General features: G+C 41.6%; 1 protein-coding gene across 8 annotated transcripts in view; it reads right to left on the bottom strand.

Moving 5' to 3' along the window:
* LOC105492660 (formin like 2) overlaps positions 1-27301 on the bottom strand; it is a 311463-nt gene that overhangs the window by 20551 nt on the left and 263611 nt on the right. For 4 of the 8 annotated variants that reach the window (XM_011759886.2, XM_011759885.2, XM_011759890.2 and 1 more), the window contains exons 10-19: positions 21406-21480; positions 17251-17361; positions 13918-14067; positions 11701-11802; positions 9742-10054; positions 9180-9392; positions 6325-6345; positions 3249-3373; positions 2075-2277; positions 231-465 (exon numbers count right to left, since the gene is read on the bottom strand). In XM_011759886.2, coding sequence (XP_011758188.2) covers positions 231-465; positions 2075-2277; positions 3249-3373; positions 6325-6345; positions 9180-9392; positions 9742-10054; positions 11701-11802; positions 13918-14067; positions 17251-17361; positions 21406-21480 — 1548 coding nt within the window. The remainder of the gene's footprint in view (positions 1-230; positions 466-2074; positions 2278-3248; positions 3374-6324; positions 6346-9179; positions 9393-9741; positions 10055-11700; positions 11803-13917; positions 14068-17250; positions 17362-21405; positions 21481-27301) is intronic. The other 4 variants (XM_011759889.3, XM_011759891.2, XM_011759893.2 and 1 more) reach the window with 1 other exon arrangement.

Here is a 27301-nt window from a genome sequence, read left to right as displayed (position 1 = left end):
ACACAAAAAAATGGCATTCTTTCGGAAGAACAGCAATATGGAATATGAACATTCCCCATTTTTTCAAATTTACTTTGCATACATAATGTAGAAAAGATGGACAATTTAGAAAGTTCTGGGACGGAGTCTTTAGAACCCAACACACTGAGTGCACCTCTGGGAGAGACTTTAAAAAATTATGATTCCACATTTCTTTGGACCCCCTCCCCTGCCAGAGTTGGTCCACTCACAGGAGTCAGCATCTGAATGCTTTCAGCAAAGTTCCCAATGAAAGCCATGATGGTCATCTTCTGCATGAGCCTCTCGATTTTACTAAACTGCATCATGAACCTGTCTTCATCTGACAAGTTTTCCAGAGGCTTCCTTTCCCGCTCGTAGAGCCGAAGCACTTTCACTTCATTCTCAGTTGGCAGGAACCGCATTAAGCATTCCACAAAGTCTACAGGCAGTGTCTTCAAGTCAAATCTAAAGACAGATGTGGAGAGATTAGCCTTAGAGAGAAAAAACCTCCTACCCCTTTTTCAAGTTCATCCTTCTTTTCAGGTCCGTCCATCCATCCATCCATCCATCCATCCATCCTTTTCAGGTTCATCCATCCATCATCCATCTGGTACAGCTCAGCAAATACCAAATCAATGAGTCTAAGATTTCTCCACTTGTCCTGTGAAGTCCCACCCTGGTCCTGGTGCTGAGGCTTAACTATGCCTCAGGTAACTTAATTGGTTCTTCCTGAAAACCTGGACCTTGTCACAACTGCCATCCTCAGTTTTTAGGGGACTGGCATAGCTCTAAGCCTCTGGAATCAGGAGTAAATGAAAATAGGAAGAGGTAGAACCAAGGCCAAAGCATCTGATGGTTTAATGGTTCAAGGACATAGCTGACAGGCATTGTGAAGTACTACTGCTAATTCAGGAGATTAACACTGTACACATTATCACAGAATATCTGCTGAATTATGTAAAATATTTCAATTCAACCAATAGTCTGGTAGCATTTTTTCTTCTTTGGGAAAAAAATGCATCCAAATGCCTGTATTATCTGAATGTTTTAGGTTAAGTGTGTACATTCCTTGAAGTTCTTTTTGGATATATGCTTAATTTGAACAAATTAAGTATTTGTTACAATCTCTATTCTCTATTATTCTCTGGACAATCTTTGTTCAGCTAAATAATAGAATTACATTTAATCATCATGACAAACAAGATATATAAAGATTTAAAGCCAGGCTGCACTTCAGCATTCAATGTCAGAAATGAGAACAGACTGTAGGAGGCACTGGACTACGAGATTATCACCCTGGCTGAGGACACAAAATTGGAACAAAGGATTTCTCAGGGTCATTTACACCTCTAAGTCACTAACCAAAATTTACAAGATAATCCATTTATAAATAATTAGTTCCTAAAACATTTAATAATGTCTTCGTCACATTTGAAAGTCACCATGGCCACAAGAATAGAAGGATTCTTCTAATAGAGAAGTAAAACCAATGGCTTCTATGCAGTTCAAGAGTAAAAAATGAACTTTGTTTAAAATGTCCTGAAAGTACTAAAAGCAAAACAATTCATTCCTGTTGTTATGAATTAAAATATGCATCTGTATCATATTTGCGTCTGGCATTGAACTGTATCATTCCACAAATGCCATCAAATTTGTATTCAACAAATCTGGATAAAATTCAGATACTCCAGAGAAAACTGACATCTTCTACCTTTTCTTAACATCTGCCACACTCAGCTCAACTTTCCTTTTATGTAAGCATTGCTGGAGGCCCGCATAAGAGATAATAAATGATGTCACAATCCAGATGTTATTCTTCTAAAACAATTAGTTACTCGTTCTAACACAACACTCCCCAGGGTGATTTCTGGTCCACCTCTTTCGTGTTGGCATCATATGCAACTTTGAAGTAGCACACACAGAGTTCAGGAGATCTCTGAAGTACGGATATCAAAAATTGCTCCAGCTTTTATCTTAGCTCTTGCCTCACTATTGAAATATTTGTCATCTACTAATTCATAACTTTCTCATTTTCATTTTATTATAAACTAGAATATAATTTTCCTGAACTTACACATGAATAGCTTTACATATTTCATCAGCAGTCTTTCCAGCTTTCCTTAAAGTTATGGCAAGATTTTTGGCCCTGTTTGCTTCTAGTAATGTCACTTTGTTTGATCCCTTCTGTGGTATCTTCTGTTTGCTTGAAGAAAGATCAATGGCAGGACCTTGGGCTTTTGTCTTGAATATTTCCTCAAATTCATCCACATTTAAATCCTAAGGTAGAGAGGAATGACCATGGAAAATTGGATTATATTTAAAAATGAAGTCTGGAAGCCACCAGTTAGTTTCTTAAGCAAAGACATTACTTTTTCTATTAAGTACTTGTCTTTGGCCATGGCTTGCTCTATTTTTCTTGTTTTTGTTAGAGTACAAATTCTGGCACATACACAAAAGTGAACATAGGCTGGGTGTGACGGCTCATGCCTGTAATCCTAGCACTTTGGGAGGCCAAGGGTGGATCACTTAAGGTCAGGAGTTTGAGACCAGCCTGGCCAACATGGTAAAAGCCGCTCTCTACTAAAAATACGAAGAATAGCCAGGCGTGGTAGTGTATGCCTGTAATCTCAGCTACTTGTGAGGCTAATCAGAGAACTGCTTGAACCTGGGAGGCAGAGGTTGCAGTGAGCCGAGATTGCACCACTGCACTACAGCCTGGGCGACAGAGCGAGACTCCATCTCAAATAATAATAATAATAATAATAATTAAAAAATAAAATAAAATAAAAATAAAAAAGTGAACATTAGACTACCGATTCTAACCCACCAATTCAATTGCTTTTCAATAATTAGCTTGCATAGACAGCTGCCACAGATTAAAATTATCTATCAAATAAGGCAGTGAGTGTGGTAATTGAGTTCTTATTCACTTACAGTCTGAAAGTTTTTATGTCTTTCTCTCAATTAAGGGAAGGAATTATTATGTCAGATCTATATTCTGTGGCATACACTGAAAATGCTCAAAAGCATTTATTCCAATTTAACATAACTCTTTAAACACAGTTTTAGAGCCACCTTACAAAATAGTGTCAAATGTTTTTCTCCGATATTACATATCTGTTTCTTCTTTACATCAAGGGACTTATAACACTAGTACTTTATCTCTGACACTTCCAGGTTAACAAAACACCCATGTTGGCTTTGCTGCACAGAGTGCACCTCTAGTTTCTAACCAATGAGAAAAATACCTCCAGAATTCGCTCATCATCAATTTCATTGAAGACTGTGCCATTGATCTGATTGGGTTTCAGAGCAACCCAGTTAAACACTGGCATTCGGAACTTTGTCTTGATTGGCTTCTTAATTTTCACAGCTAAAGACATCAAAGAGAATGGAATTAAGATCCCACCAAAAGCCTACGACCCTCAGAAACAATCAGACAACAGTCCTTGCAGATGACACTTTAACACTGGAGGAAGGTTGGCAAGAGGCGCGCAAGTAGGTGTTTAAAGCTGGTAAACAACACACATGGCTTCGGCCAGAGCCAGTTGAGGTCATCATTTGATTGTATTAAAAGCCGTCTAAGGGCCAAGGGTTGATTTTTTTTTTTTTTTAACTCAGGCAACTAATTTGCTGCATTACAGTTACAATATTAGGACGATGGTTGGGACAAATAAAAAGTGTTGGAGAGCAAAGATTATTACTCATGTTATTAGATAGCAAAGAGGGCAAAAACTTGCCATATTTGGACATCCTAAATTCTTGGTTGTGGACCACATATTTACAAACAAACCTTAGAAGATGATCAGGGAGTGCAGATAGTGGCTGACTAGACTACCAGGAGTATAACGTCATGAAGGCTGACTTTCCACCAGGGCAAGACCTTCCCGTGGGTGATTCTGATATATTGGCTGCTGAGTTATTTTAAGCAGACTAAGGGCTATGAAAGGCCTAATGAGAAAATAGGTTTTTGAGGTCTTGCTCTGTCACCCAGGCTGCAGTGCAGTGGCGCAATCATGGCTCACTGCAGCCTTGACCTCCCAGGCTCAGGCAATCCATCCACCTCAGCCTCCAAGTAGCTGGAACCACAGGTGTGTGCCACCATGCCTGGCTAATTTTTATATTTTTTATAGAGACAGAGTTTCACATGTTGCCCAGGCTGGTCTCAAACGCCTGGACTCAAGCGAGCTTCCCCACTCGGCCTCCCAGAGTGCTGGGATTATAGGATTAAGCCATCTTGCCCAGCCTAAGAAAACATTTAAGACGACAGAACAAAAAAAGGGGTAAATACAGAGCAAGACTCTGTCTTAAAAATAAATAAATAAAAGGGGGGAAAAAAAGGAAAATAAATTGCAGGGCATGGTGGCTCAAAGTCTTAGCACTTTGGGAGGCCAAGGCAGGTGGATCACCTGAGGTCAGGAGTTCAGGACCAGCCTGGCCAACATGGTAAAACCCCCGTCTCTACTAAAAATACAAAAATTAGCCAATTGTGGTGGTGTGCACCTGTAATCCCAGCTACTCGGAAAGCTGAGGCAGGAGAATCACTTGAACCCGGGAGGCAGAGGTTGCAGTGTGCCGAGATCATGCCATTGCACTTCAGCCTGGGCAACAAGAGTGAAACTCCATCTCAAAAAAAAAAAAAAAAGAAAGAGAGAATGAGAGAGAGAGAAAGAAAAGAAAGAGAGAGAGAGAGAGAGAAAGAAAAAGAGAAAGACAGAAAAAAGAAAGAGAAAGAAAGAAAAGAAAGAAAAAGGAAAGAAAGAAAGAAAGAAAGAAAGAAAGAAAGAAAGAAAGAAAGAAAGAAAGAAAGAAAGAGGAAAAGAAATCTAGAAAGAAAGCAATCTAGAAATTGTATTGATTCTCAGATTCAGAAATGGCCACAGTCCCTTGCCCTTCTTTTTGAAAAGCAAGTTATTCCCAGGAGTCACCTGTGTTTGACTAGGAGGTATTGATACACTCATTAAAAATACTGAAAATCTCTTAATAGAGAAAATGGGATGTATCTTTAAGGGACTATGGGGAGTGCCAACTCCTCTCACTGTGAGGGAATATGCCAAAAAAGGTAATCCATTTAAAATTATATTTATCTGTTATATATCATAAAGAAGTCTTCCCAAACCATTTAGCCATATACATTCAGCTTCATCAGTCTGTCCTGGGTAGCCCATCACACTACTTGGGAGCACTATTTGTCATTATTAGCAAGACAGGCAGGAGAACTTCAGTGCTTCAGTGCAGAACAAAATAAAAGCAACACACGACTAAGCTTGTAGCTGGCTGCCTGCCTGCTTGCCTGCCTCAGTTGGCGTTAACTGACACAGACGGTGCCTCTCATTCCTCCAGAGTTACAAAGGCCATTTAAACAGCAGGAATGTCATCTGATAAATCCACACAAAAGCATGCAGAAAAACAGACACAGCTTTAGCCAAACCAGGCCTCTCCACCACCAAACGTGACACCTTTGTCCCCACTACCCCACAGTGTCAGATTCCTCACCATACAGCATTTTGTCTCCACTACCCAGGAAAACAGATGTTCTCAACGGGACAAAGGAACAGACTTTCCTCTAGCACTTGCTCTTGCATTGGGGATCGGGGAGCAGCGGAAGGGCTGCAGAGGAGTCTTTTCATAACCTGAGGTGACAGGCTGGTGCCAATGGCTTCCTACCTTCCTCCCACGGACATGGTAGGCTCATGACGCTCGCTAGAGGTTTGCCATCTGCAACCACTCTTCTAACTGTTTAGCAAGGTCAGGAGTAAGCCTGAGATCAGAACACAGGCAAGAAAGTTCTCCTCCTTGGAAAGGTTTACCTGGCTTTAACCAGGGTGGGAGTGAAGAGAAGGAAGGCACACAGGTGACCACTGGACACACTGTGTCCCCACGGTTTGGGCCAAAGGCGGGTGAGTGCTCCCTGGAGTGGGCCAGAGACTAGCATGAGGGAGGGAATGGAAAAGGGGCACCTGGCACCTTTTCTTTTGTTCTTTTCTCCCTAGAGTAGATCTAAAATCCTTTTAGAGTTGAAGCCTCAGATACAAATATAAAAATTAAAAGAAGAAGGAAAAAAAAAAAACTTTCCTCAGAGGGAATGGAAGAGGGCATGTGAATCCAGGATGTCTTCTTCAAGGACAATAATCTCTTGTGTAGGTTCAACTAGAATGTGTGGGCAAACCTGGAATCATCATCAGCCGCCACCAACACTTCCCGCAGACACAAAGTCAAAATGCAATGGATCAAAGCAAAATGGAGTGGAAAGATGTCAAGGCACAGTGTGACCAACAGAAACACATGGCAAATACTCAACACACTCAGTGAGGAGCAACCTACAGAAAAGCTTGATTGGCCCATCTTTTGTGGAAGCAGAAAGAACAGAGAAAATACAAAAAAATTAGATATGGTTAGAGTCAAGTGGCTCAGCAGTTCACGCACTCAGCATAGAATTTCATGCTTCTTGGACACGTTTCACAAGGCAGCGCAGAGCCAAAAATTCATTTCCATTCAGGCCTGCCTCCAAGACTCAACTATTTTGTTTAAAAAATTATCCTCTTTGGAAGAGGGAAGAAAAAAAATTATTTCATCATAGTGGTACCCAACAGCAATACTGAACTGTACTAGGCATTTCATAGGATAGGAATAATTTTTACATGAAAAACAATCAACCAAAGTCCAAATTCGCATTGTGACGATCCAAGCACATCCTCCCAAAGAGACAGCAAAGGTTCCATCTGCTCAGCAGTCTGTCTCAGGTGACCTACCCAGGGAAAGGGAGCCAGATTGTTCTATCACAGACTTGAGAAAGCAAGCCTTATTCTTCAAATGCGTATTTCACACTACTAATATTTTCTCTATAAAATACAAAGAAAACTCTCAACTAGATAAACTATGGGGCCCTCCTCTTGGTCTTCTGTCTTGGCCACCTGCCCATTGAAAAGATAAGACCCTCCTGTTGCCTGTGGATCCAGAGGCCAAGTGATGTCATAGGTTTCTGACTTCCCAGGAGGCCTAAGAATATCAGCGAGGCTCTGTCTCTTGGTTCTGCTGGGGGCATCCTAATTCTGTCTGGCCTCTTGGTTCCAGAGTGACAGAGAGTTATTGAACACACTAGCAAAAACATCTCACCAAATGGGCTTCAATCACTAGGTATTAGCAGTCTAAATAAGGATGAATAATAAAGAGGGATTAAAAGCCTTGTAGAAATTGCCTGATCTCAAGCTATCAAAGACTCATAAGGGTCTTGTAATGCTTCCAAGACATCCCTCACAATCATTTAGTGGACACTTATGGAAATAAAGAGTTCCTCTATTTCCACCTACAGTCCTCTAAATTGCATAAGCCACAACAGGGACCACTTCCAAGTATAGCAAACCCTAAAAGCAGTTGGTTATCAGCCGAGCACAGAACTCTACACATTAAAATATTGAGGCAATTGACAGAGCCAACACATTTTTTAAATCAAGCAGTGGGAAGAGCCCAAGCAAATTAATAAATAGATCAATCACACAGGACATGGCCCCTTGGAGGGAAGCTCTGGACACATCTCAGCCTCCGGGCTCTCACTCAGCTAAGGTGGTTCTGAGTTCTATGTTAGTGCTCAGGTGTGTGGAAGTGGGTGCTAAATCACACATTAGTGTTTGTTTGTCAGAGACAAAGGAAGCAGCCCTAAATGAGACACCACAGCAGACACGTCTCACAGCAAGTGCTCCTTGGGGGCTACCAAGAGTGCCTAATCAGGGTGGCCAGGTGCACGGGACAATTATGGGTTTCCACACCCAGTTACTGACAACAGCCTGGTGGTGGAACACATTCCCAGGGCTTGATATGAGGTTTCCTGTTTGTCTGTTTATATTCCATAGTCCATCAGTTCCAGGATGACTCTCCTCCAACTTTTCTCCTTCAGAAGTAATAAAAGTTCTAGAAGAAAGTGGTAGACGGGGAAAATCTTGAAGGGTAGAAATAAGTCACCAATTTACTGTGAACCTTACTGTGAACTGGAATCTTGTTTGTTTCCCTGACAGTTTTATCTAGAAGTCGGGGTGGAAGTAAAACCATGGATCTGATGTGGAGTGAATTTATTCCAGGTGACTTTGGGGCATCCAAAAGGGCTCCAGTCACTGGGATGAATGAGCCCTGATGACCGGCTGGCAGAGCTGCAGATGGGAGCCTGAAGGGATGGAGATGGGGAAATCTTTACCGCTAAGACTGGCTTTTAGACTTTGGGCAAAAGGCTCTGAAAACTATCACAGCCTTGGAAATGGAGGCTATTAGAGTGGTAGTTCTTCATTTCAAGTAAGAGACCTCATGAACAGGCTGAAGTAAATGAGGAGGCAGAATTACCCCATGTCACAGGGATGGCAAAGCTTCGAGCAATTCCAAATGCCAGGGAAACACTTCAGTACTGGGAAAATGGCTTGTAGCATCAATCATTGTTTCCGTGTGTCAAAACAAAGAACTTAGATTTCAAGGCATTAGAGTGACTCTCTTCCTCCTGCTCTAACCCCTACCTCCCATTTTATTTCTGGTGAGGTGAGGATGCTGTTTTCTATCTTCTGGTTGGCAAGAGGACATGAATTATTTGGAAGCATTTTAAGGCATGATAATATGGCTGTTGGCAACACCTCCTCCTTGAAGTTTAAATCCACTCTAGCAAACTCTGATATTCTCAAATGCTCAGAAGACATGCCTGGAAGCCTACATCGGGCAATTACACATAAAAGCATGTTTCCCTTTTATAGATGACATCATAAATACCATTAAAAAAAAAAAAAAGATCCAGAAGCACTCAATGTCTGTGCCTAATATTGAGCTTTGACTACTACAGGTAGTATCTGTATTGACTACTCCAGGTGTCCAAAAAGTATCTGCTGAACCCACAAAAATGCACTGATCCTCAAGCAGGTAGCTTGTCTCTCTTCCATTCTCTAGGTGGGGCCAGTGGAAGGCAGGACGATGGTGTAGGAGATCAGAACCTCCCATTGTGGGGTATGGTTGTGAAAAAGACTACTCAGAGCAAAGTGTCTCCCATGCATGATGATGTCCCCTCTACTGGCTACATCAGCAGGAATTTCTTACACTAGAAAGAGATACATGTCATTGCAAGAGACCTGGACTTTGAAAAAACAGCTTCAACTCTCCGAGATAAGACAGCCTTTCTGATATGAGTACCTGGAATTCTGTGCTCTTACCTGCTAATCCTGAGTTGAAAACCACTGTGGGTGAAGATGTTCCAGGCAGCGGGGGTGCAGAGGGAAGGGGAGGTGCTAAGGGAGGAGCTGGTACAGTCTCAGCTACGGGGCCTGGGAGAGGAGGAGGAGGAGGGGGCGGTGGGGGAGGAGGAGGGGGAGGAGGAGGTGGCGGCGGCGGCGGTGGCATAGGTGGTGTTACTGGACCATTTTGCACTAGCAAAGAGAAAAGAAACAGGTGGACTTTGAAAACAGGGGAATGGCTTTCCTGCAATAAGCCATGTGCATATAAAGCCGTCTGAAAACAACACACTTAAAAGGACAAAGGACTGTTTTCAAAAACCATAAAATGTCCTCACTGACAAATGGGAAAAATATTTCAACATATGTGAAATGAGGATTTATAATTTTAATCTCAAAATGTAAACTGCTAAGAACTACTCAAGAAAACCAATTCTTAAAGAATATGCCAACAAAAACGGACAAAGGACAGAAGTGGACAGTTGGCAAAGAAGAAATACAAATATTCCGAAACTTCCTCAGTCCTCCTGCCAAGGCTTCTTACCTGTTTCAGGTGTGTCTGATGAGAGAGGCAGTGGTGGTGGAGGAGGGGGCAAGGGTCCCGAGGAAGCGGCCCCCGTTGTGGGTCCCACAGAGTTACCTGCTACCACTTCTGACCCCATGGACAACGTGCCAGAAGCCACGACTGGCAGTATGGCGATATCCCCATCCCCTTTCTTCTGAATTTTAATGGTCCCTTGTTTCTCCAGTTCATGAATCTTTTTTTCCAGGGTAGACTGTCTTTGAATTGCTTCTTCTTTTTCTTTGACCATTTTTCTTAATGTGTGAACTTGAGTATTTGCATCTTTGTAGATTTCCTGCAATGAAGTCCAAGGTCAAGAGTTTATCTTCACATAACATTCATACTTATACCAAGTCTGAATCCATCAGACTGGCAGACTGAGGATAAAGAGAAAAAAAGACACTCATATAGATGGGAATTCTTTGGAACTCAGCCAGAACCTATAAAGTTCCATTAATTATTAATTGTATGCTAGTAATGCATGTAATATATTCTAGCTATTGTTGTTGGTAATGAAGTTCTTTCCATTTAATAAATGCAGCTAACTCAGTTTTCCCTGCAGGTAGAAAGAAACAGAGCAGAAACGAGCCTGAATGCTGACTCGGGAATCTCCTGAGGGTGTTCTGGTGTGCATGTTTTCCTTCCCTATATTTTAACCTTCATTTGTAACTCTTAGATACACGTATCGGCTAACAATAGACAAAAGGGCCCTAAATCAGACTTGGATACAAATCAGACTGGGATTAAAAATCTGCAAAGCATGGAATAATCCACTCATGAGTAGCCAGGGGCTGAATGCTCCTGAATGGCTTTCTCTGGCCCTCACAACGCCCCCTTGACCAAGCTCAGGATAGCGATTGTTGTAACATTTTCCCATCGGTAATGCGGTTAACAAAACAGGCCAAAGCTTCCCTTCACTAATTACTTATTTCTGTCTAGGTTTTTAGCAGAAAACAAAGAAGTTACAATTTTCAATTCAAAGGCTGTCCTGGTTCCTTTTATAAGGGGGGCCCACAGAGGTTCTCGTGAAAGGGTTTTATGGAACTGAACTTCCTTGCTGGGCCTTGTACAAGTGATCTCTCAACACAAACCTCCAGCAAGCAGGGAGACATTCTTCACACCCTGTCTATTATTAATAATCTAAGAGTCTGAAGTTGAATTGAGTCCATATGCTACAACTGTGTCTCGAAGGCGTGCCAGAAAATAAATTTCCTGGACTGAACTGTAGGACATGTCAGGATATCAGACACACACAGACACGATAACCATCACATAAAAGGTGCCCTTTCATTAGCAGTGTAAAGGCAAGTCATTTGCCTTAAAGCTCTCCAGGCGTTTTGGTGTTCTTACAGCACAATTCCAAGCATAGGGATGGCACTCCATAAATACCTGGCACATAAGGTAAACAATACTAAGGCCAAATAAAATAGCTGGGATTAGCTGATAATAAAATGGATTGGTTTGCTTTGCACCACCCCCCTTTTTTTGGTGAATACCATTAAGCCTAGCCTGTGTTGTATTTCACTGTTTCCACAGCAACCACCAAATCTGGTTTTGAGTGGAAGCAAAGCAAAGAAATACAAAGAAGCTCAAGTCCTAATAAAAATAAATAAGTGGCATGAATTAAATCCATGCTATGTTTTTATTTCCAACCAAATGGGTGTTCCACGGAATTAACTCAGCCTCCTCCAGATGGGAAAACATTGTTGCTCCCAAAATCTGTGATAAGGAAATACTGAACCCCCCAGTATCTGATCGCACACACATGTGTATACATATGCCGACTATGTGTAGTTTTCATCAGAGCATCACCTCTGAAAGGGTTCCAATAAATATGCTGCATCAATGCATTCCTCTGAATGTACTCTGCGTTCTACTGGACAAAAGCTGGAGTACATTCCCTACCGTGCCCATCTGGGCAGCTGTCATCATCATGCTTACCCGAACGACATCCAGCTCCTTGTTCCTCTGCATGAGTTGCTTTTCCAGTTCCACAATCTTGGACATGGCTTCATTCTCTGTGTCCTGCAGTTTTTCAGATAACTGTAAAATTTTGAAAAGAAAGCTGTGTCACAATACAGGATCATCCTGATCAGGCCCTCAGTTTTCAGAAAGTGCAACTCCAAGATCATTAGGGGCCAGGGACCTACATGTGTTCCGCCCATTGTTTTCTGTAAATGGTAATATTTATAATATGGCTCTGAATACATATTTGTTTCTACCAGGAATTAATAACTTAGACATGATTCTTAATAAGACCCACATGTCCGCTCCTTACTGTTCAACATACACAGTGTGCCTCCCTCCATTTCTGCAGGGGCTAGCAAGGGTAGAGGACAGTAAGGAGAAAGAGGAGGGAGAGTCCACCTCCATCCCCCACCTCCATGCCAAGAAAGGGCCATCAGACTAAAGCTTTTGAAAGCTGCTAACATAATAAACTTGGTTCTTTCAATCTAGGTAGCCAGTTGAAAAACAACTACTGCTTGGTTCGACCCAAACTATACAAATAATAAAAGTTTGTTGGGCGCAGTGGCTCACGCTTGTAATCCCAGCACTTTGGGAGGCTGAGGCGGGTGAATCACCTGAGGTCAGGAGTTCGAGACCAGCCTGGCCAATATGGTGAAACCCCATCTCTACTACAAAAAATACAAAAATTAGCCGGGCGTGGTGGAGTATACCTGTAATCCCAGCCACCAGGGAGGCCGAGGCAGGAGAATCACTTGAACCCAGAAGGCAGAGGTTGCAGTGAGCCAAGATCGCACCACTGCACTCCAGTCTGGGCGACAGAGTAAGACTCTATCTCAAAGAAAAAAACCCACAATAATAATAATAATAATAATAATAATAATAATAATAATAAGTTCTTTGGGGAAGCCATTCAAATAAACAGATGGCCTGCTACAAAAGTGGACACATAAGTATGGTCATGCAATGTTGGCTGAGGCTTCAGGAGAAAGACAGGGTGAGCCATGTGTTAAATAGCTGCCTTTCACATAGGGCTCTAACATTGAGCAACTTCTGATTTCTAACATCTCCTTTAAATTCATTACAAGTAAAGAAAACCAGGGAGGCAAGGTAAGGAGGAAGAGTGGAGATTTACACTGATCGGGTTCAGCATATAATACAAATCTTCTAAGGGAAGATATACTGGGCCTGTAAAATTCTCTTTTGAAGCAGATGCCAGCTGGGCCACAGCAGCACATTTAAAGGGTTTCTGGCTCACTGACTCGGCTTACCCACAGCCATGAGGAGACCCATTTTCAGAGTGGTGGGGAAAGGTGAAAGAAACTGAGCATATGCAGTACTCTTTAAAAAATGTGGAGAAAAATAAATGAACTGTTCAAAGGAGAAAATAATAATCCTCCAAAAGGAGACACTTCATTTCATAATCAAGGAAAGTGCCCATCAGACTCACCAAAAGAATTTGGTCTTCATAATGCTTGGGTGTTTGAGAAGCACCATTTTTCTGTTAATTCTTTTACTACTGAAATATGTGGTTAATGAATGAACAAATAATCTCTAAAGGCCCTTAGAGTCATATTAGAATCAGTCTATGTCAAGAAAAATCCCTCAAAGAAAAATGAGACGCTGTCGTGTGACAGAGCTGACAATGATACTGAGGACATTCTTCAAAGAAGAGGATATATGACAAAGCACACCGATGTCCTTGAAAATGCCTATTGTTGAAATGACTCTATTTAGAATTTGAGTACCGTAAGACGGGAATGTTCAGACATGCATCACAGAGACACCAGCTAATCCTGTCCATGGGCTTGTGTGGACATAGTTGATAAGAAGATACCTCTTCACCTCAGGCCAAATTCCCATATTTCATTTCCCTCTAATCTTTTACGTAACGCCAATCATCAAACTCCCACACTCCGCTTGAGCCTATCACCAAGACTGCCAGGAAATGCACCTCAGCAGAAACTGAGCAGGTAAGTGAGCTAAAGCAAAGCAACGGCTTCTATTTCACTTTACGTTACACAGCTGCCTTTTGGCAAAAACACAGAACAGCTTCTGACAGCTCTCTATTGCAGGGTATGGCCCGTCCCTATACTCCAAATTCTTTAATTTACCACCATAAAACCTGACATTAATTCTGTTTTGCACCCAGCTGAAATGGAAGCAGTTTTTCCTTTTCTGAGATGTAGTTACATGAGAGATGTTTTCTTCCAGTTCTTCCACCCTCTCCAAGGCAGCATTCTTAGTTTCAGCATCTTCCAGCAGAGCTCCTACATCAAAAACGTTGTCCAGGTAAGCCTGGATCTGGACCTGAAGCTTGTCACTCTCAGTGTGTTTCAGCTTCTAAAAACCAGGATAGGAGAGAACGTGGTGTTAGCTCATCTGTGGAAATGGAGTATCATTTCCTAACAGTCTGTCTTTTTGTGTTGTTTTGTTTCGTTTTGAGATGGAGTTTCACTCTCACCCAGGCTGGAGTGCAATGGTGCGATCTCAGCTCACTGCACCCTTTGCCTCCTGGGTTCAAGCGATTCTCATATCTCAGCCTTCTGAGCAGCTGGGATTACAGGCACGTGCCACTACACCCAGCTAATTTTTGTATTTTTAGTAGGGACAGGGTTTCGCCATGTTGGTCAGGATGGTCTTAATCTCCTGACCTCATGATCTGCCTGCCAGCCTCCCAAAGTGCTGGGGTTACAGGCGTGAGCCACCGCGCCCAGCCAGTCTATGTGTTTTCTTTGTGACAAATAGTCCAGCCGTTTCCAAGAGAGAGCTTAACATGTCATCTTCCTTAAGAGAATTATGGAGTGACTGCCTAAGGCGTATCATCAGATGACTTTCTGGTGAATACCCTCTACCAAGTGCACACACATTTTTCCCCGAATCCTTACTGTCCCATGTAGTTATATTCCAACCTAAAACATTTTGATATACGTGAAATTGGGATGACAGAAAAATTAAAAGCAGCTTTGACTAGTCACAGCCACATAAAACCTGAGGGGTATCTGTGTAGTGGAAAAGACTGGAGTGTTTGGTATCTTACCTGGTTAGTGACAGTGGTTCCAGTAGAGGAACAAGGTTAGGCGAGAGATGGGGCAGACAGTGATAGAGTTTATACTTAACCTTGGGGATTATTTTAGCACAAATTGCTAGAACCCAACCTCCACACATCCCTCCCTCAGTCAGTATACAGCATGAACAGATCAGAAAGCTTTCCCCAATTCACTGCCTCCCAAACTAGGCATCCTGCAGTGACTCAGCTAGCTCTGGAAACTAGAGGTCAAATAAATCAGTGAATCTTCCCTACAAGTAACATAAGTCATGACTTTCCCTAGGGAACAGATGAGTGATTAGAATAATACCTGGCACATGGATGATGCCAATCAACATTACTGAACAAATCAATGGCTACTTACAAGGCTGGGTTTTTGTAAACTAATGAAGCATTTATGTATCTTACATTTACATGACTCTTCTAACCACCTCTATTAGGTTCCAGAGTCAACACACCATGAAGTTAAAGAAATACAGAGTTTTGAAAAAAAATCTTACAGTTTTAAGAGAAATTCCACTCTATATAAATTTTCAGAAAGATGGATTTCCCCTAGGTCTAATCTGGAATTCTACAATACAGCTTCCTCTGAAGAGAGAATGTTCTACTTTCCTTTATGAGTCCCAAGTGAGAATGGCTTCTAAATAAGGGCAAAGGCTAGAACAAAAGGAGAAGCAGCTTAATGGGATTTTTCATGATCTTCACAATGAGTAACAGGTGTTCAGTGATAAGTTGGTCCCTGCCATTGTATTCTAGAGCATAAACAAGCTCTGCTCAGACACCACAAAACCAAACCCAGAACACCGCTAGGAATTTGTACATCTAATTTTTCAAATACTGACACTTTTAGAGCACAGGAGAAAAAGGGATAGACAAACCTTGATCTAAAGTAAGAGTCTTTCTGTACAATACTCTGCCAGTGATATAAATGAGTCTTTTTAAGGAAAGCAATTGAAACAACACTTTAATGGAAATCTATTACACCTCTTCCCTGAGTAGTCTTTAGATAAGAGTAGGCCCGTCTATTCAAGGGCAGCCCAGCCAGTCTAGGAAGCAAGGCCTTCAGGTTGAGAGTAACCACCTCTGTGATTCGTCTCCCAATAAACTGAGGGTACAGTCTATACAATCCCTTGGGTTTATCTCTAACAAAGATGGGCAACTGAATGCTGGAGATGCCCAAAGGAAGTACTTCTATATTCTTCATAGCTGGAAACAGCCTTGACATTCAGATCACTGGCTGGGTGCATTACTTGAGGCAGGAGTTTGAGACTAGCCTGGCCAACATGGTGAAACCCTGTCTCTACTAAAAATACAAAAATTAGCCAGGCTATTCAGGAGGCTGAGGCATGAGAATCGCTTGAACCCAGGAAGCAGGGATTGCAGTGAGCCAAGACTGCACCACTGCACTCCAGCCTGGGTGACAAAGTGAAACCCTGTCTCAAAAAAAAAGGAAGGAAATTGAGGTCAACAATTCTTGCTGTATCACTAGACCATTCCTATACAAAAGGGAAAACAAAACTGCCTGGTTCCTCGGGTCCATTTCTTTTCCTTTTTTAGACACAGGGTCTCACCCTGCCACCCAAGCTGGAGTGCAGTGGTGCAGTCACAGCTTGTTGCAGCCTGGAAATCCTAGACTCAAATAATCCCCCTACTCAGCTTCCCAAGCAGCTGGGACCACAGGCACGTACCACCACACCTGGCTAATTTTTTTAGTTTTTTGTATACATGGGGTCTCACTATGTTGCCTAGGCTGGTCTTGAACTCCTAGGCTCAAGTGATCCTCTACCTCAGCCTCCCAAAGTGCTGGAATTACAGGTGTGAGCCACCAGCCTTTTCAAGACTATTTCTGATTTTCACATCAAGTTTCTGTTTCTTAACTGAAGAACTTCAGGGAACTGGCTAACCACTTCTGCAAGGGAGTAAGAAAAAGGGAAACTTTAAACCTCCTTCTCCTAAGAACTAAAAGTGGAACTTCTGAAGCCACAGAAGCAGAATTTAGCAGAATTTAGCAGCTTCAGGAGGAAGTCTCTGGTGTCCATTTCCTCATTGTTTTTTTTTATGCTCTGAGCACTGACTCATCACTATACAGTCTTGGCTTGACTTTCCCTGCCTACATGGGGTCCCCAGAGCAACCAAGAATGCAAATTGCCCAATAGTCCAGAGGAAGGATGCAATGAGACTTGACCCAGACGAAGCTCAAAAGCAGAGGAAAGCTGCAGCAAGGCTGCAAGAGGTTATCCGACTCCCGTACTAAAAGGCTGCTAGCAGAAGATGGCCTGAGGTCCCAGGAGCCCTGCAAGAATCCAGCATCTCTGGCAGAATACATCACTCAGCTCAGTTCCCTTTAACTGGCACTACAGTAGTCGACTGCATAGAGCTCTAGGCATTCTTCAGCTGCTATGGAAGCGTAGCTTTGAGGGTAGGCAATATAAGAAGTCAATTCTTATATTAGAGCCAAAGGTTACAGCTATACTCACATCCAAGTATTCATCCAGGCCTAATTTGGTAAATTCATACTGCAGGTGAACTCTGAAATTCATATCTTCTACTGAATGGACTACAATATTAATAAACTGCATAGAAGCCACCTGAAATGAAATTGTCAAGGGGTTAGATGGGCTCCAAACTTTTTTCTCAGTTTAACTGCAGACATGTGCTTTCAATTTCACAAAAGAGGCTCACTTACCGATTTCCTTTTCCTTCATTTCATTGGTTCTTTTTTTTTTTTTTTTTTTTTTTTTTTTTTTTTTTTGAGACGGAGTCTAGCTCTGTTGCCCAGGCTGGAGTGCAATGGCCGGATCTCAGCTCACTGCAAGCTCCGCCTCCCGGGTTCACGCCATTCTCCTGCCTCAGCCTCCCGAGTAGCTGGGACTACAGGCGCCCGCCACCTCGCCCGGCTAATTTTTTTTGTATTTTAGTAGAGACGGGGTTTCACCGTGTTAGCCAGGATGGTCTCGATCTCCTGAACTCGTGATCCGCCCGTCTCGGCCTCCCAAAGTGCTGGGATTACAGGCTTAAGCCACCGCGCCCGGCCTCATTGGTTCTTTAAAAATATTTTATAATTATTTTTAAATTCAAAAGTCACAGAGGTACCACAATAAGATACCACTTCACAACCACTAAAATGGCTATCATAAAAAAAAATACAGTAACAAGAATTGGAAAGGATGTGGAGAAATTAAAACCCTCGTCCATCGCTGGTGGTAATGGAAAAAAGGGTGGCCACTTTAAAAAGTATGACTTTTACTCAAAATGATAAACACAGCATTATCATATGATCCAGCAATTCCGCTTCTAGATATACAGTTAAGAGAAATGAAAACATATGTCCACACAAAAATCTGTACACAGATGTTCATAATAACATCATTAATAACAACCAAAAAGTAGGAAGAACCCAATGTCCATTAACCGATAAACAAAATGTGGTATATCCATACAATGGAATATTATGAAACAATAAAAAGCAATCAAGTACTAACACATGTTACAACGTAAACCTGAAAACATGTTAAATGATAAAAACCAGTTACAGAAGACCACATGTTGTAGGATTCCATTTATATAAAAAATCCAAAACAGACTAAACTATTGAGATAGAAAGCAGGTTAGTGGTTGCCTAGGGCTGAGGGTGGGATAAATGGGAGTGACTGCCAATGGGTACAGGACTTTTTTTTTGAGGGGGTGACACTATGTCCTAAATTAGATTGTGGTAAGGGTTGTACAACCCTGTGAATAGCCTAAATAGGCACTGGATTATAAATAAATTGGGTGAATCTGATGATATGTTAATTATATCTCAGTAAAAGTCATATAGGTATATAAAATAAACTGTGTAAATTACTATAGGTTTGTTGTACAAAATGTGAATATTACTACAAAGAACTTTTTTTAAGAAGAACATTTAAATCACCTACAATCTCACCACAAGGTAACCACATCTAAAATTCCCTGTGAGCTCTTCCATATCAACAGGATGGGAACAGATCCTTGACCCATCTTTACACATAATCAACCAGTCTGCATTCCCTACAAGCCTGGAATTTACTGCTTTCTCCCCACAACTGCACCGGTGGCTCTGAGACCTGCCAAAGAGAAAACCAGTCCCCGGTTGGGTAAATAAAAGGACAGCATTCAACAGATCTATTTTGCTTTTCACAGTGACAATCAGTCTATTTATGGTGGAAACATCTTACTAATGCTTTCCCTCCATGGCTGTCACTCAGCAGAGTCTCCGGCAAGGAGGGAACATGATTGAGGGATGCAGAGTCACACTTATTCTGAGAACCACCTTATTCCTCATCGCTCTCCAAACCTAATTTCCTTTATGTTTACAATTTTTTTTTTATCGAGTTAGATTATTCTTTGAAGATATGGTATACATTGGATATCTTTGGAAGATGTGTAACCTCTCTAGCTTACAGAAGGACTCTACTGCAATTTACTAAAAAAAAAAAAAAAAAAACAAAAAAAGCACCTCGGGTTCTATCACTAAATGAGCTTTAAAAAATATATCTTTACAAAGGCATGTACAAAATACAAACTAGAAAAATATTTTTTAAAGAAACAAAATAGTTTTTGTTTTCTTTTGTCCACAAAAAAATACAGAAAAAGGATAAAAATGTCTTATATACATTAGAAAAAATTTTTATTGTATGTTATGAGGAATATCTTGTTTCAGAGGCTGTGCAACCTAATTGTGTTCTCAAGGCAGTTTATCAAAAGCCTCATTTTCTGAAGAGAAAATATGGCTGGATTCTAACATCTTTCCATTTCTCTTTGGAAAACAGGTCTAAACGATCTACTGGGTTTTATGATATGCCTAAGAGGTGACTATCTGAAGGTGACGCATGAATCTAGCACATAGGACTTGTGTAATAGCAGCCTCTAAATAAGGTACCTCGATGCACGTATATGTGAATAAATGAACGGGCAGAAAATAGAACCTAGTTTGTGTATGGCTAGTGCAGGTGTTTTAAAGGGCTTTATATAATTGTAGTTTCAGCAGAAACTCAAATGGCAAGGAGGTCTGGCAGGTATCATAAATGAGCAGGCTGGGCTGTGTCACACAACAGGGAACGGTGTGGACTGTGACAAACTAGAGAGGACATCTTTGGACTAAAGCAATAGGGGCTGCTTGGCTCCAGCAGCTGACACTCTGCAGGAACAGGGGCCCAGTGTTCTCAGACATTTTCAGTTTCCAAGAAAATCAGATGTGTATCTTTATGCATCATTCCCAAATTGTTGAAGTAGGGTCATCACTGTCAGACTGAACAGACAAGCCTGTAGGTTGGCTTCAGCGTGAGAGCCTCCAGTTTGCAACCTCAACTCTAACAGAATGAATAAGTTCCCCTAAAACGGCACAAGAAAGAAACTGACATCATGAGACAAGGCACCAATCTCTCTACATATTTATCACCAGGACCAGCATTAGCCTTAACTTCTCTAAAAAATCCTAATAACAAAATTTTAAAAGTCAATGTAAAAGTGTCCCTTGTTTCATATACGTGTGTGTATATATACGTATATCTATAAAGTGTGTGTGTATATACACACACACACACACACTTTGAAAAGCAAATAACATGCTTTATGCAACAGAAAATCTTCTCTATAAAGGATTTCATCTTTCTCACTGATTTTGGAAGGGGATGAGGGCTAAGAGTGTATAAAACTTGAGGACTCCAAACATTTTTTTCACAAAAAGGTTAGAAATCGGCAAAGTTATGTTTCATGTTTTATAATCACTGAAGCAATTCAAGTGAAAACTTCACTTGGCATCCTAAGCATAGGCTCTGCAAGGTAAGAAGTGATTGGTACGTCTGCTTCAGGTTAGAAGTGATCTGGGAAATTACACCCCGGTTAGGATCTCCTGGGTCTAGAATTTCCCTAGGACAACTGAAGTGGGTAGCACCTACAGATCTGGGTACACTCAAGGGTAAAACTTCTGGAGAAATTCACTGTGGCAGATTCTATCTTCCTTCCAGATTAAGATTTACGTCTATGAATGCAGAAGTGCTGCAACTCACTTTGATGTTCTTCTTACGCGAGAATGGCAGGACTGCTGTGGAACCACATGTTTTGTTATGTCACCTAACCTGCCAAGGAGAGCCCCAGTATGATTAAACCCTCACAGAGCTACCACAGCAGGAAGAGATCAGAGGGGAAAAAAATCACTGCTGCATATTCATTTTGGAGATACATACAGTCAACTCTACAAACCAAAGCACTTTAATTTTTAAGAATATAGTCTGGAGAAGGGCACTGGCAGGGGCCTGCAAAAATAAAAAAGGTCAAGATTGCTTCTACCCTAAGGATTCTTATGCAGCATCATCAACAATTAAACAATGGCAGCATTTGCACCAGGCATGGCTGTTTCCAACTGCATGGCTTCCCCTTTATTTGCTGTAATTAGTACTTTGGTCTTTACTATACTGTGTATGTAAGGAATAAAATTGGAAATCAAAGAGAAAATACAGATTAAGAGGGACATTCTAGATTGGATCTACAGCATATTAAATGCAATTCCCTGTCCTTTATAATATAAATGTGTGTGTGTGTGTGTGTGTGTGTGTGTGTAGGAAAAAAGTGCTGAAATTGAGTTTGCTTTATTGAATACTGAAATAACTCACCATAAAATCTATGTTATTGTCTTCATTCCTGAAATGTTCCATCAACTTCTCAAAGCGCTGTTTTTCTCCGCAAACCTGAAACACACATTTTCATTGTGCATGTGACTTTCTAAACATAAACATTCCAAAATTAGATGCAGAAATTTCAGCTTAATAATCATTTCCAGAATATCTATCTTCTTCTCTCTCATAAAATATCTACTTCCCTTCTAAGCTAGTAACTCACAAACAGCCATATGAGCTGGAACCAAAAGCTGATCTTGGTTTCTTTTCCATATTCTCTTGATATTTTGAAATCCACATCAAATGTGTTTTTCTTTCATTGGTTGTCTTTGTAGTCTCACCAATTTTTTAGCATGCATTCAGAATCCAAGAATGTAGTTCACGGTAAAAAAAAAAAAAAAAAAAAAAGATCCTAGTTTCCTTTTGTAAAAAGGAAAAAAGACATGCAAAAATATATGAGTATTTAAATTCTTTAAAAGGCACATTTAAAATGTTCATATTAGATCTAACTGAATGAGAAAATCTCAGTGCATAAACTATAACACAGAAAGAGACACTGTGGAAGCTATTAACCCATGTAAGGTGAGTATAGAGATCTGCAGTAACTGGTGAAGTAGCATCCCAGAATCCTGAAACACATGCATTCAGCTCAGTTAATGTTTCCATCGATCAGATAAAACAAACATAAAATACTGGTAACTCCAGGACCCAAAAGTATTTGCATATACATGAAATAAAATACAAGGAGCTAAAAAAAAAAAAAGTCAAAAAAGATTTCTATCAAGTGACTCTTTTTTTAATTTTGGAGACAGGGTCTCACCCTGTCACCCAAGCTGGAATGCGGTGGCATGATGATTACATCATTACAGCCTCAACCTCCTGGGCTCAGGCAATCCTCCTGCCTCAGCCTCTCAAGTAGCTGGGTACAAGCATGCACCACCACGCCCAGCTCTGGAGACTTATTTTTAAAGTCAGAGGACAAACTTTCATTCTGTCAATGTCCTTGGTTGACTTTTTTGGGGCAAAGTCCTACACCCACTGGTTTATTCATTTTACCTTCAGAAAATACTTCTCCGAACCACTCCTGACTGTTTGCTGCATTAGTACGACACAGTTCCTTGGTTAACATTTTGCTAATGTAATCCAGGTTTCACATGCTAAACTCCAAATTTTCTGATTCCATTGTGATCTCAGGGATAACTCAGGTCAATCCTCAAAAATTCTTGTAAAATGTTATTTCATAATGCAGCCATTTAATTCAGTCATGTGAAACTCCATGTGAATATATATATTTTTTGGTGAAGAGAAAGTCCCACGAAGGCAGGAATTCTGTTTTGTTCACTACATAGCACCTATATCAATGCTCGGCACATTGTAAGTTCCTAATCATGTTTGTTAAATTGCACCCAATAGAAGATAAATGAGTAATTATGTTAAAATTCACTTCACAAAAGGATGGATGACTTCGTGTTCTCCATGATGAAGCATTCAACCATGGTAGACAGGCACCACCGGGGGTAAATCCTCAGTGGTGGCCGTCTCTAAACCATAGGCTGGGGACGTTAAAATGAACAGCCTTCAGCCTCTGAGGGCCTCCTAGTCTCAAAGCAGTATTTCCAACAGATTCAGACCACCATTTACTGCATTTTCATGACAACTCTCCGTGAAAATTTATTTATACCTGCCTTAACAAAAAATAATTTCAGAATGCAGAGGGACAGTGCATGGAAGGCAGAGTCTAAAGCAAAGTCTTTAAAATTGGCCTGGCACGGTGGCTCATGCCTATAATCCCAGGACTTTGAGAGGCTGAAGCAGGAAGATCTCTTGAGTCCCAGAATTCAAGACCAGCCTGGGCAAAATCATGAAACCACGTCTCTACTAAAAATAAAAATTAAAAAATTAGCCAGGTGTGGTGGCAAGCACCTGTAGTCCCAGCTACTCAGGAGGCTGAGGTGGGAGGATACTTTGAGCCCATGAGGTCGAGGCTGCAGTGAGCTGTGATCATGCCACACACCAGCCTGGGCAACAGAGCCAGACCCTGTCTTAAAAATACATACACACACACGCACACACACGTCCAATCCCACACTGAAGAGTCTGATTCAACAGGACCAGGCGGTGCTGGGGGGACATGGGTATGCATAATTTTAAAAGCGCCACGGATCATTTTGATGCTCCACAATGGCTGAGAACCAGAGATTTAAGGGGTTACCATGTTCTGCCCCCATCCTCAGCTGGCCCCTCTAGACAATATACAGCTATTTCCTAGAAATGAAAGGTTTGTTGAAGGGGGTGAGGCAGTACAAGCCCAGCTCCCTAGACTATGACATCAGCCACATTATGCCCGAAGAGACAAGCATCCCTTGCCTGCAAAAAGGGACCCGTGGGTAAAAAACGCTGAGGTTTTACATACAAAAGGTCAGAACTACAATGTGAATTTTCTTTAGCAGAAACCCCAATATAGGCTGGGCACAGTGGCTCTCACCTGTAATCCCAGCACTTTGGGAGGATGCGGCGGGCAGATAACCTGAGGTCAAGAGTTCGAGACCAGACTGGCCAATATGGTGAAACCCTGTCTCTACTAAAAATACAAAAATTAGCCAGGAGTGGTGGCACGCACCTGTAATCCCAACTACTTGGGAGGCTGAGGCAGGAGAATTGCTTGGACCCGGAAGCAAAGGTTGCAGTGAGCCAGTGAACTGCACTGCACTCCAGTCTGGGTGACAAAGCAAGATTCTGTCTGACAAAAACCAGTTTACTTCAGTCTTGTGGGTAATTGGTAGTGCCAGTAAGAGAAGAGGAAAAGAGGTGATCCTGAATTTGGGGAGAGCTACCAGCTCTCCTGAGAAGCAGACCGTAACTAATGTTTGGTTGAGGGACTAGGCACACGCTAAACTAAATGAGGCAATAGCTGTTCATGAACAGTGACAACAAAAACAATTCCTAGGGAGGCAAAGCTCTTCAAAGAATGTTAGAAAGCAGAAAAATACCTTGCATAATCTGATGCTCTCAATTTATGAATCAGACCTACTCAGAGATTAAACCTCTCTAACCTCATGAAAGGTTGAGAGAGTGCCAGAACCACGGCTAGAACCAGGTCCCCGATGGCCAGCCTGAGGTTCCTTTTCCCACATAGCTCAGAATGCCCATATAAACAGATTCCACTAAAGAAGGCAGTTAAGGCATTCCAGCACTATCTGAGACACACAGAGATGAAAAATGTTATCACTGAAAGACACAATCATTATATCATGCATACTTTGACATCCCTGCACCAGAAGCTTCCATGGAACCTCTAAAAATGATAGATTCCTAGAATCTATATTGAGACGTACTGAATAAGAATCTCTCCAGATGGGCCTAGAAGTCTGTGAACACTCGTGGTTGCTGGACCAGCATCTGGGAACCAATGGTTCATATAATATTAGACTAGCTGATTAAACCCTCAGCCTTTCTGACTACCAATTATAAACTGATTTACTAGATCATTAAATCTCCAGCTCATTCAGCTTCTAACTGAGCAACACAAACAGTTACTGTAACTGGGTATCATAGGAATGCCACAAGACTTGACGCACTGCCCCTGCATAAATGCAATGAATAATGAGGTAACCCAAAAATAATCAGGGGGTGCATGTTGGGTCTTAGAAAAAATAGGTTTTTAAATGGCTGGAAAAGCACATGTGGACAGCAACAAAATACTCATAGCCTGTTACTTTAAAAGATGGCATCAAATATAGAACAAGTAACACTAGATTTCACGGTGAATAAGGATCTCAAAAACCACAGCACTAGCCTGGCAGATAGACCTGAAGTAGATGTTAAGAAGAGCCTTGAATATATGTGTTTCTTTAGAGATCCCTCATTCTGTCACAACAGACAAATCCCTGCTGAGAACATGTGCGTTACAAAACAGATAAATACCTTTAATCTTAAAAAAAAAAAAAAAAAAAAAAAAAAAACAGACTTAAATATCTTCCTATTTATAGCTGCTATGAGCTTGGTGAAAATAATCCAAATGCACAAAATGACATTACCAAAACAAATTCCGGCTTTGGGAAACCTTGAAAGCAACAGAGTGACTACTCTCCACGGTAAGGACTAGAAAGACGCCTATTACCACAGCTCCACCAGGCCCAGGACTGCTTTGCTGCCAATCTCAACTAATGAACTCAGGGTTGTGTTTCCTGACATGTTCCACAGGCACAGCATGGATTCCAGAGTCCCCCTTTGTTTCTAAGGAAGGAAAGGAAGCATGCAGGCCAGATTCACATTTGTTTCTCCATTACTTTAGCAGTCATTAAACAAGTGTACACTACAATCCCACAGGAAACAGGAAGATATGTTTGGGGAAGGTTGGTAAAAGTTGTGTCCCACATCGAAGGAAAGTCGTCTTCATTCATACTGCTCACATCTGGAGCACCCCCACACACTGGGTGAAACAGGACAATCACGGTGGACCATGCTCTCTCCTTTGTGGTGGTCTCTTTAGAAAATCGGTGAGGATGAAAGGAACGAGACACTAATTTTCAGTTATTTTCAGAATCCATGCATTGGCCTGCATGGGAATGAACTCAAGCGCTTCATCAAAATGTTTACAAGAGCAAGGAGCATATTTGCACATGTACATCATTACACATTCTATATGGGTGCATACCACTTCCATCTGCCCACAAGGGCCAGATAATACATGGTACAAAAACTTTTTAATAAAAAAGCTATATTCTTGCAACTGAAACGTGTCATTCTTGACTTTTATATTCACTGGTATATCTCATTCTCCCACCAGCTTTGATACCAATTTCCACATCAATAGCATGTACTCTATTAAGTGGGGTGGGGAGAAAGTTTAAGACCCACAGAAAAACTGAGCCAAGTAGAGTGGCAAGGAGCCGTTTTGTGCACTGGACTGCCCTATCAGGAATCAGACCACTACTGCTGGCAGCTGGGGCTACCAGAAATTAAGTAAACCAGCAGACAAATAAAAGTATATGCCCTGGCAAAGTACGTACCCTACTGAAAATCAAGAGGCATCTTCATTATAAATCATCTATAAACTGGTTGCATGTGAATAAATTCATGATTCCAGTTAATGCTGTGTAAAGTAAAAATGATCAGGCTCCAATTCTGGACCACAGACTTCCTTCTGCTAACACAGCCACCTATCTGACCATCCCTGTGGGGTCCTGCCTGATACAACTGCCTCTCTTTGTAACTTCAAGCTCTAACGCTGATGGGGGTAAAGGGCTATAAGGGTAAAAATGGGACTATGTGGCATATTAGACGAGATTGTAAAACCTGGGTTATAAGTCACATTTCAGCCACTACCCTGTTGTTAGCTTGGACCACTCAGCAAACATCCCTGGACTTCAGTTTTCACACCCATCAAGTTGAGAGCCTTAGGCTGGCCACGGTGGCTCACACCTGTACTCCCAGCACTTTGGGAAGCCAAAGCAGGTGGATCACCTGAGGTCAGGAGTTTGAGACCAGCCTGGCCAACATAGCAAAACCCCGTTTCTACTAGAAATACAAAAATTAATCAGGCATGGTAGTGGGCACCTGTAATCCCAGCTATTAGGAAGGCTGAGACGGGAGAATCACTTGAACCTGGGAGGTGGAGGTTCTAGTGAGCCAAGGTCACACCACTGCACTCTAGCCTGGGTAACAGAGTGAGACTCCATCTCCAAAAAAAAAAAAAAAGAGAGAGCCTTAGATGATACTGCTGGTTTGCAAGCCATACTTTAAGAAAGCAATTGGCCAGCGTGGTGGCTCATGCCTGTAATCCCAGCACTTTGGGAGGCCGAGGTGGGCAGATCACCTGAGATCAGGAGTTCGAGACCAGCCCGGCCAACGTAGTGAAAACCTGTCTCTACTAAAAATGCAAAAATTAGCT

The sequence above is a fragment of the Macaca nemestrina genome, chromosome 11 (assembly GCF_043159975.1).
Source record: "Macaca nemestrina isolate mMacNem1 chromosome 11, mMacNem.hap1, whole genome shotgun sequence".
Taxonomy (NCBI): Eukaryota; Metazoa; Chordata; class Mammalia; order Primates; family Cercopithecidae; genus Macaca; species Macaca nemestrina.
Note: the sequence above shows the minus strand (reverse complement) of the source record. Positions and strands in the feature narration are given on the sequence as shown.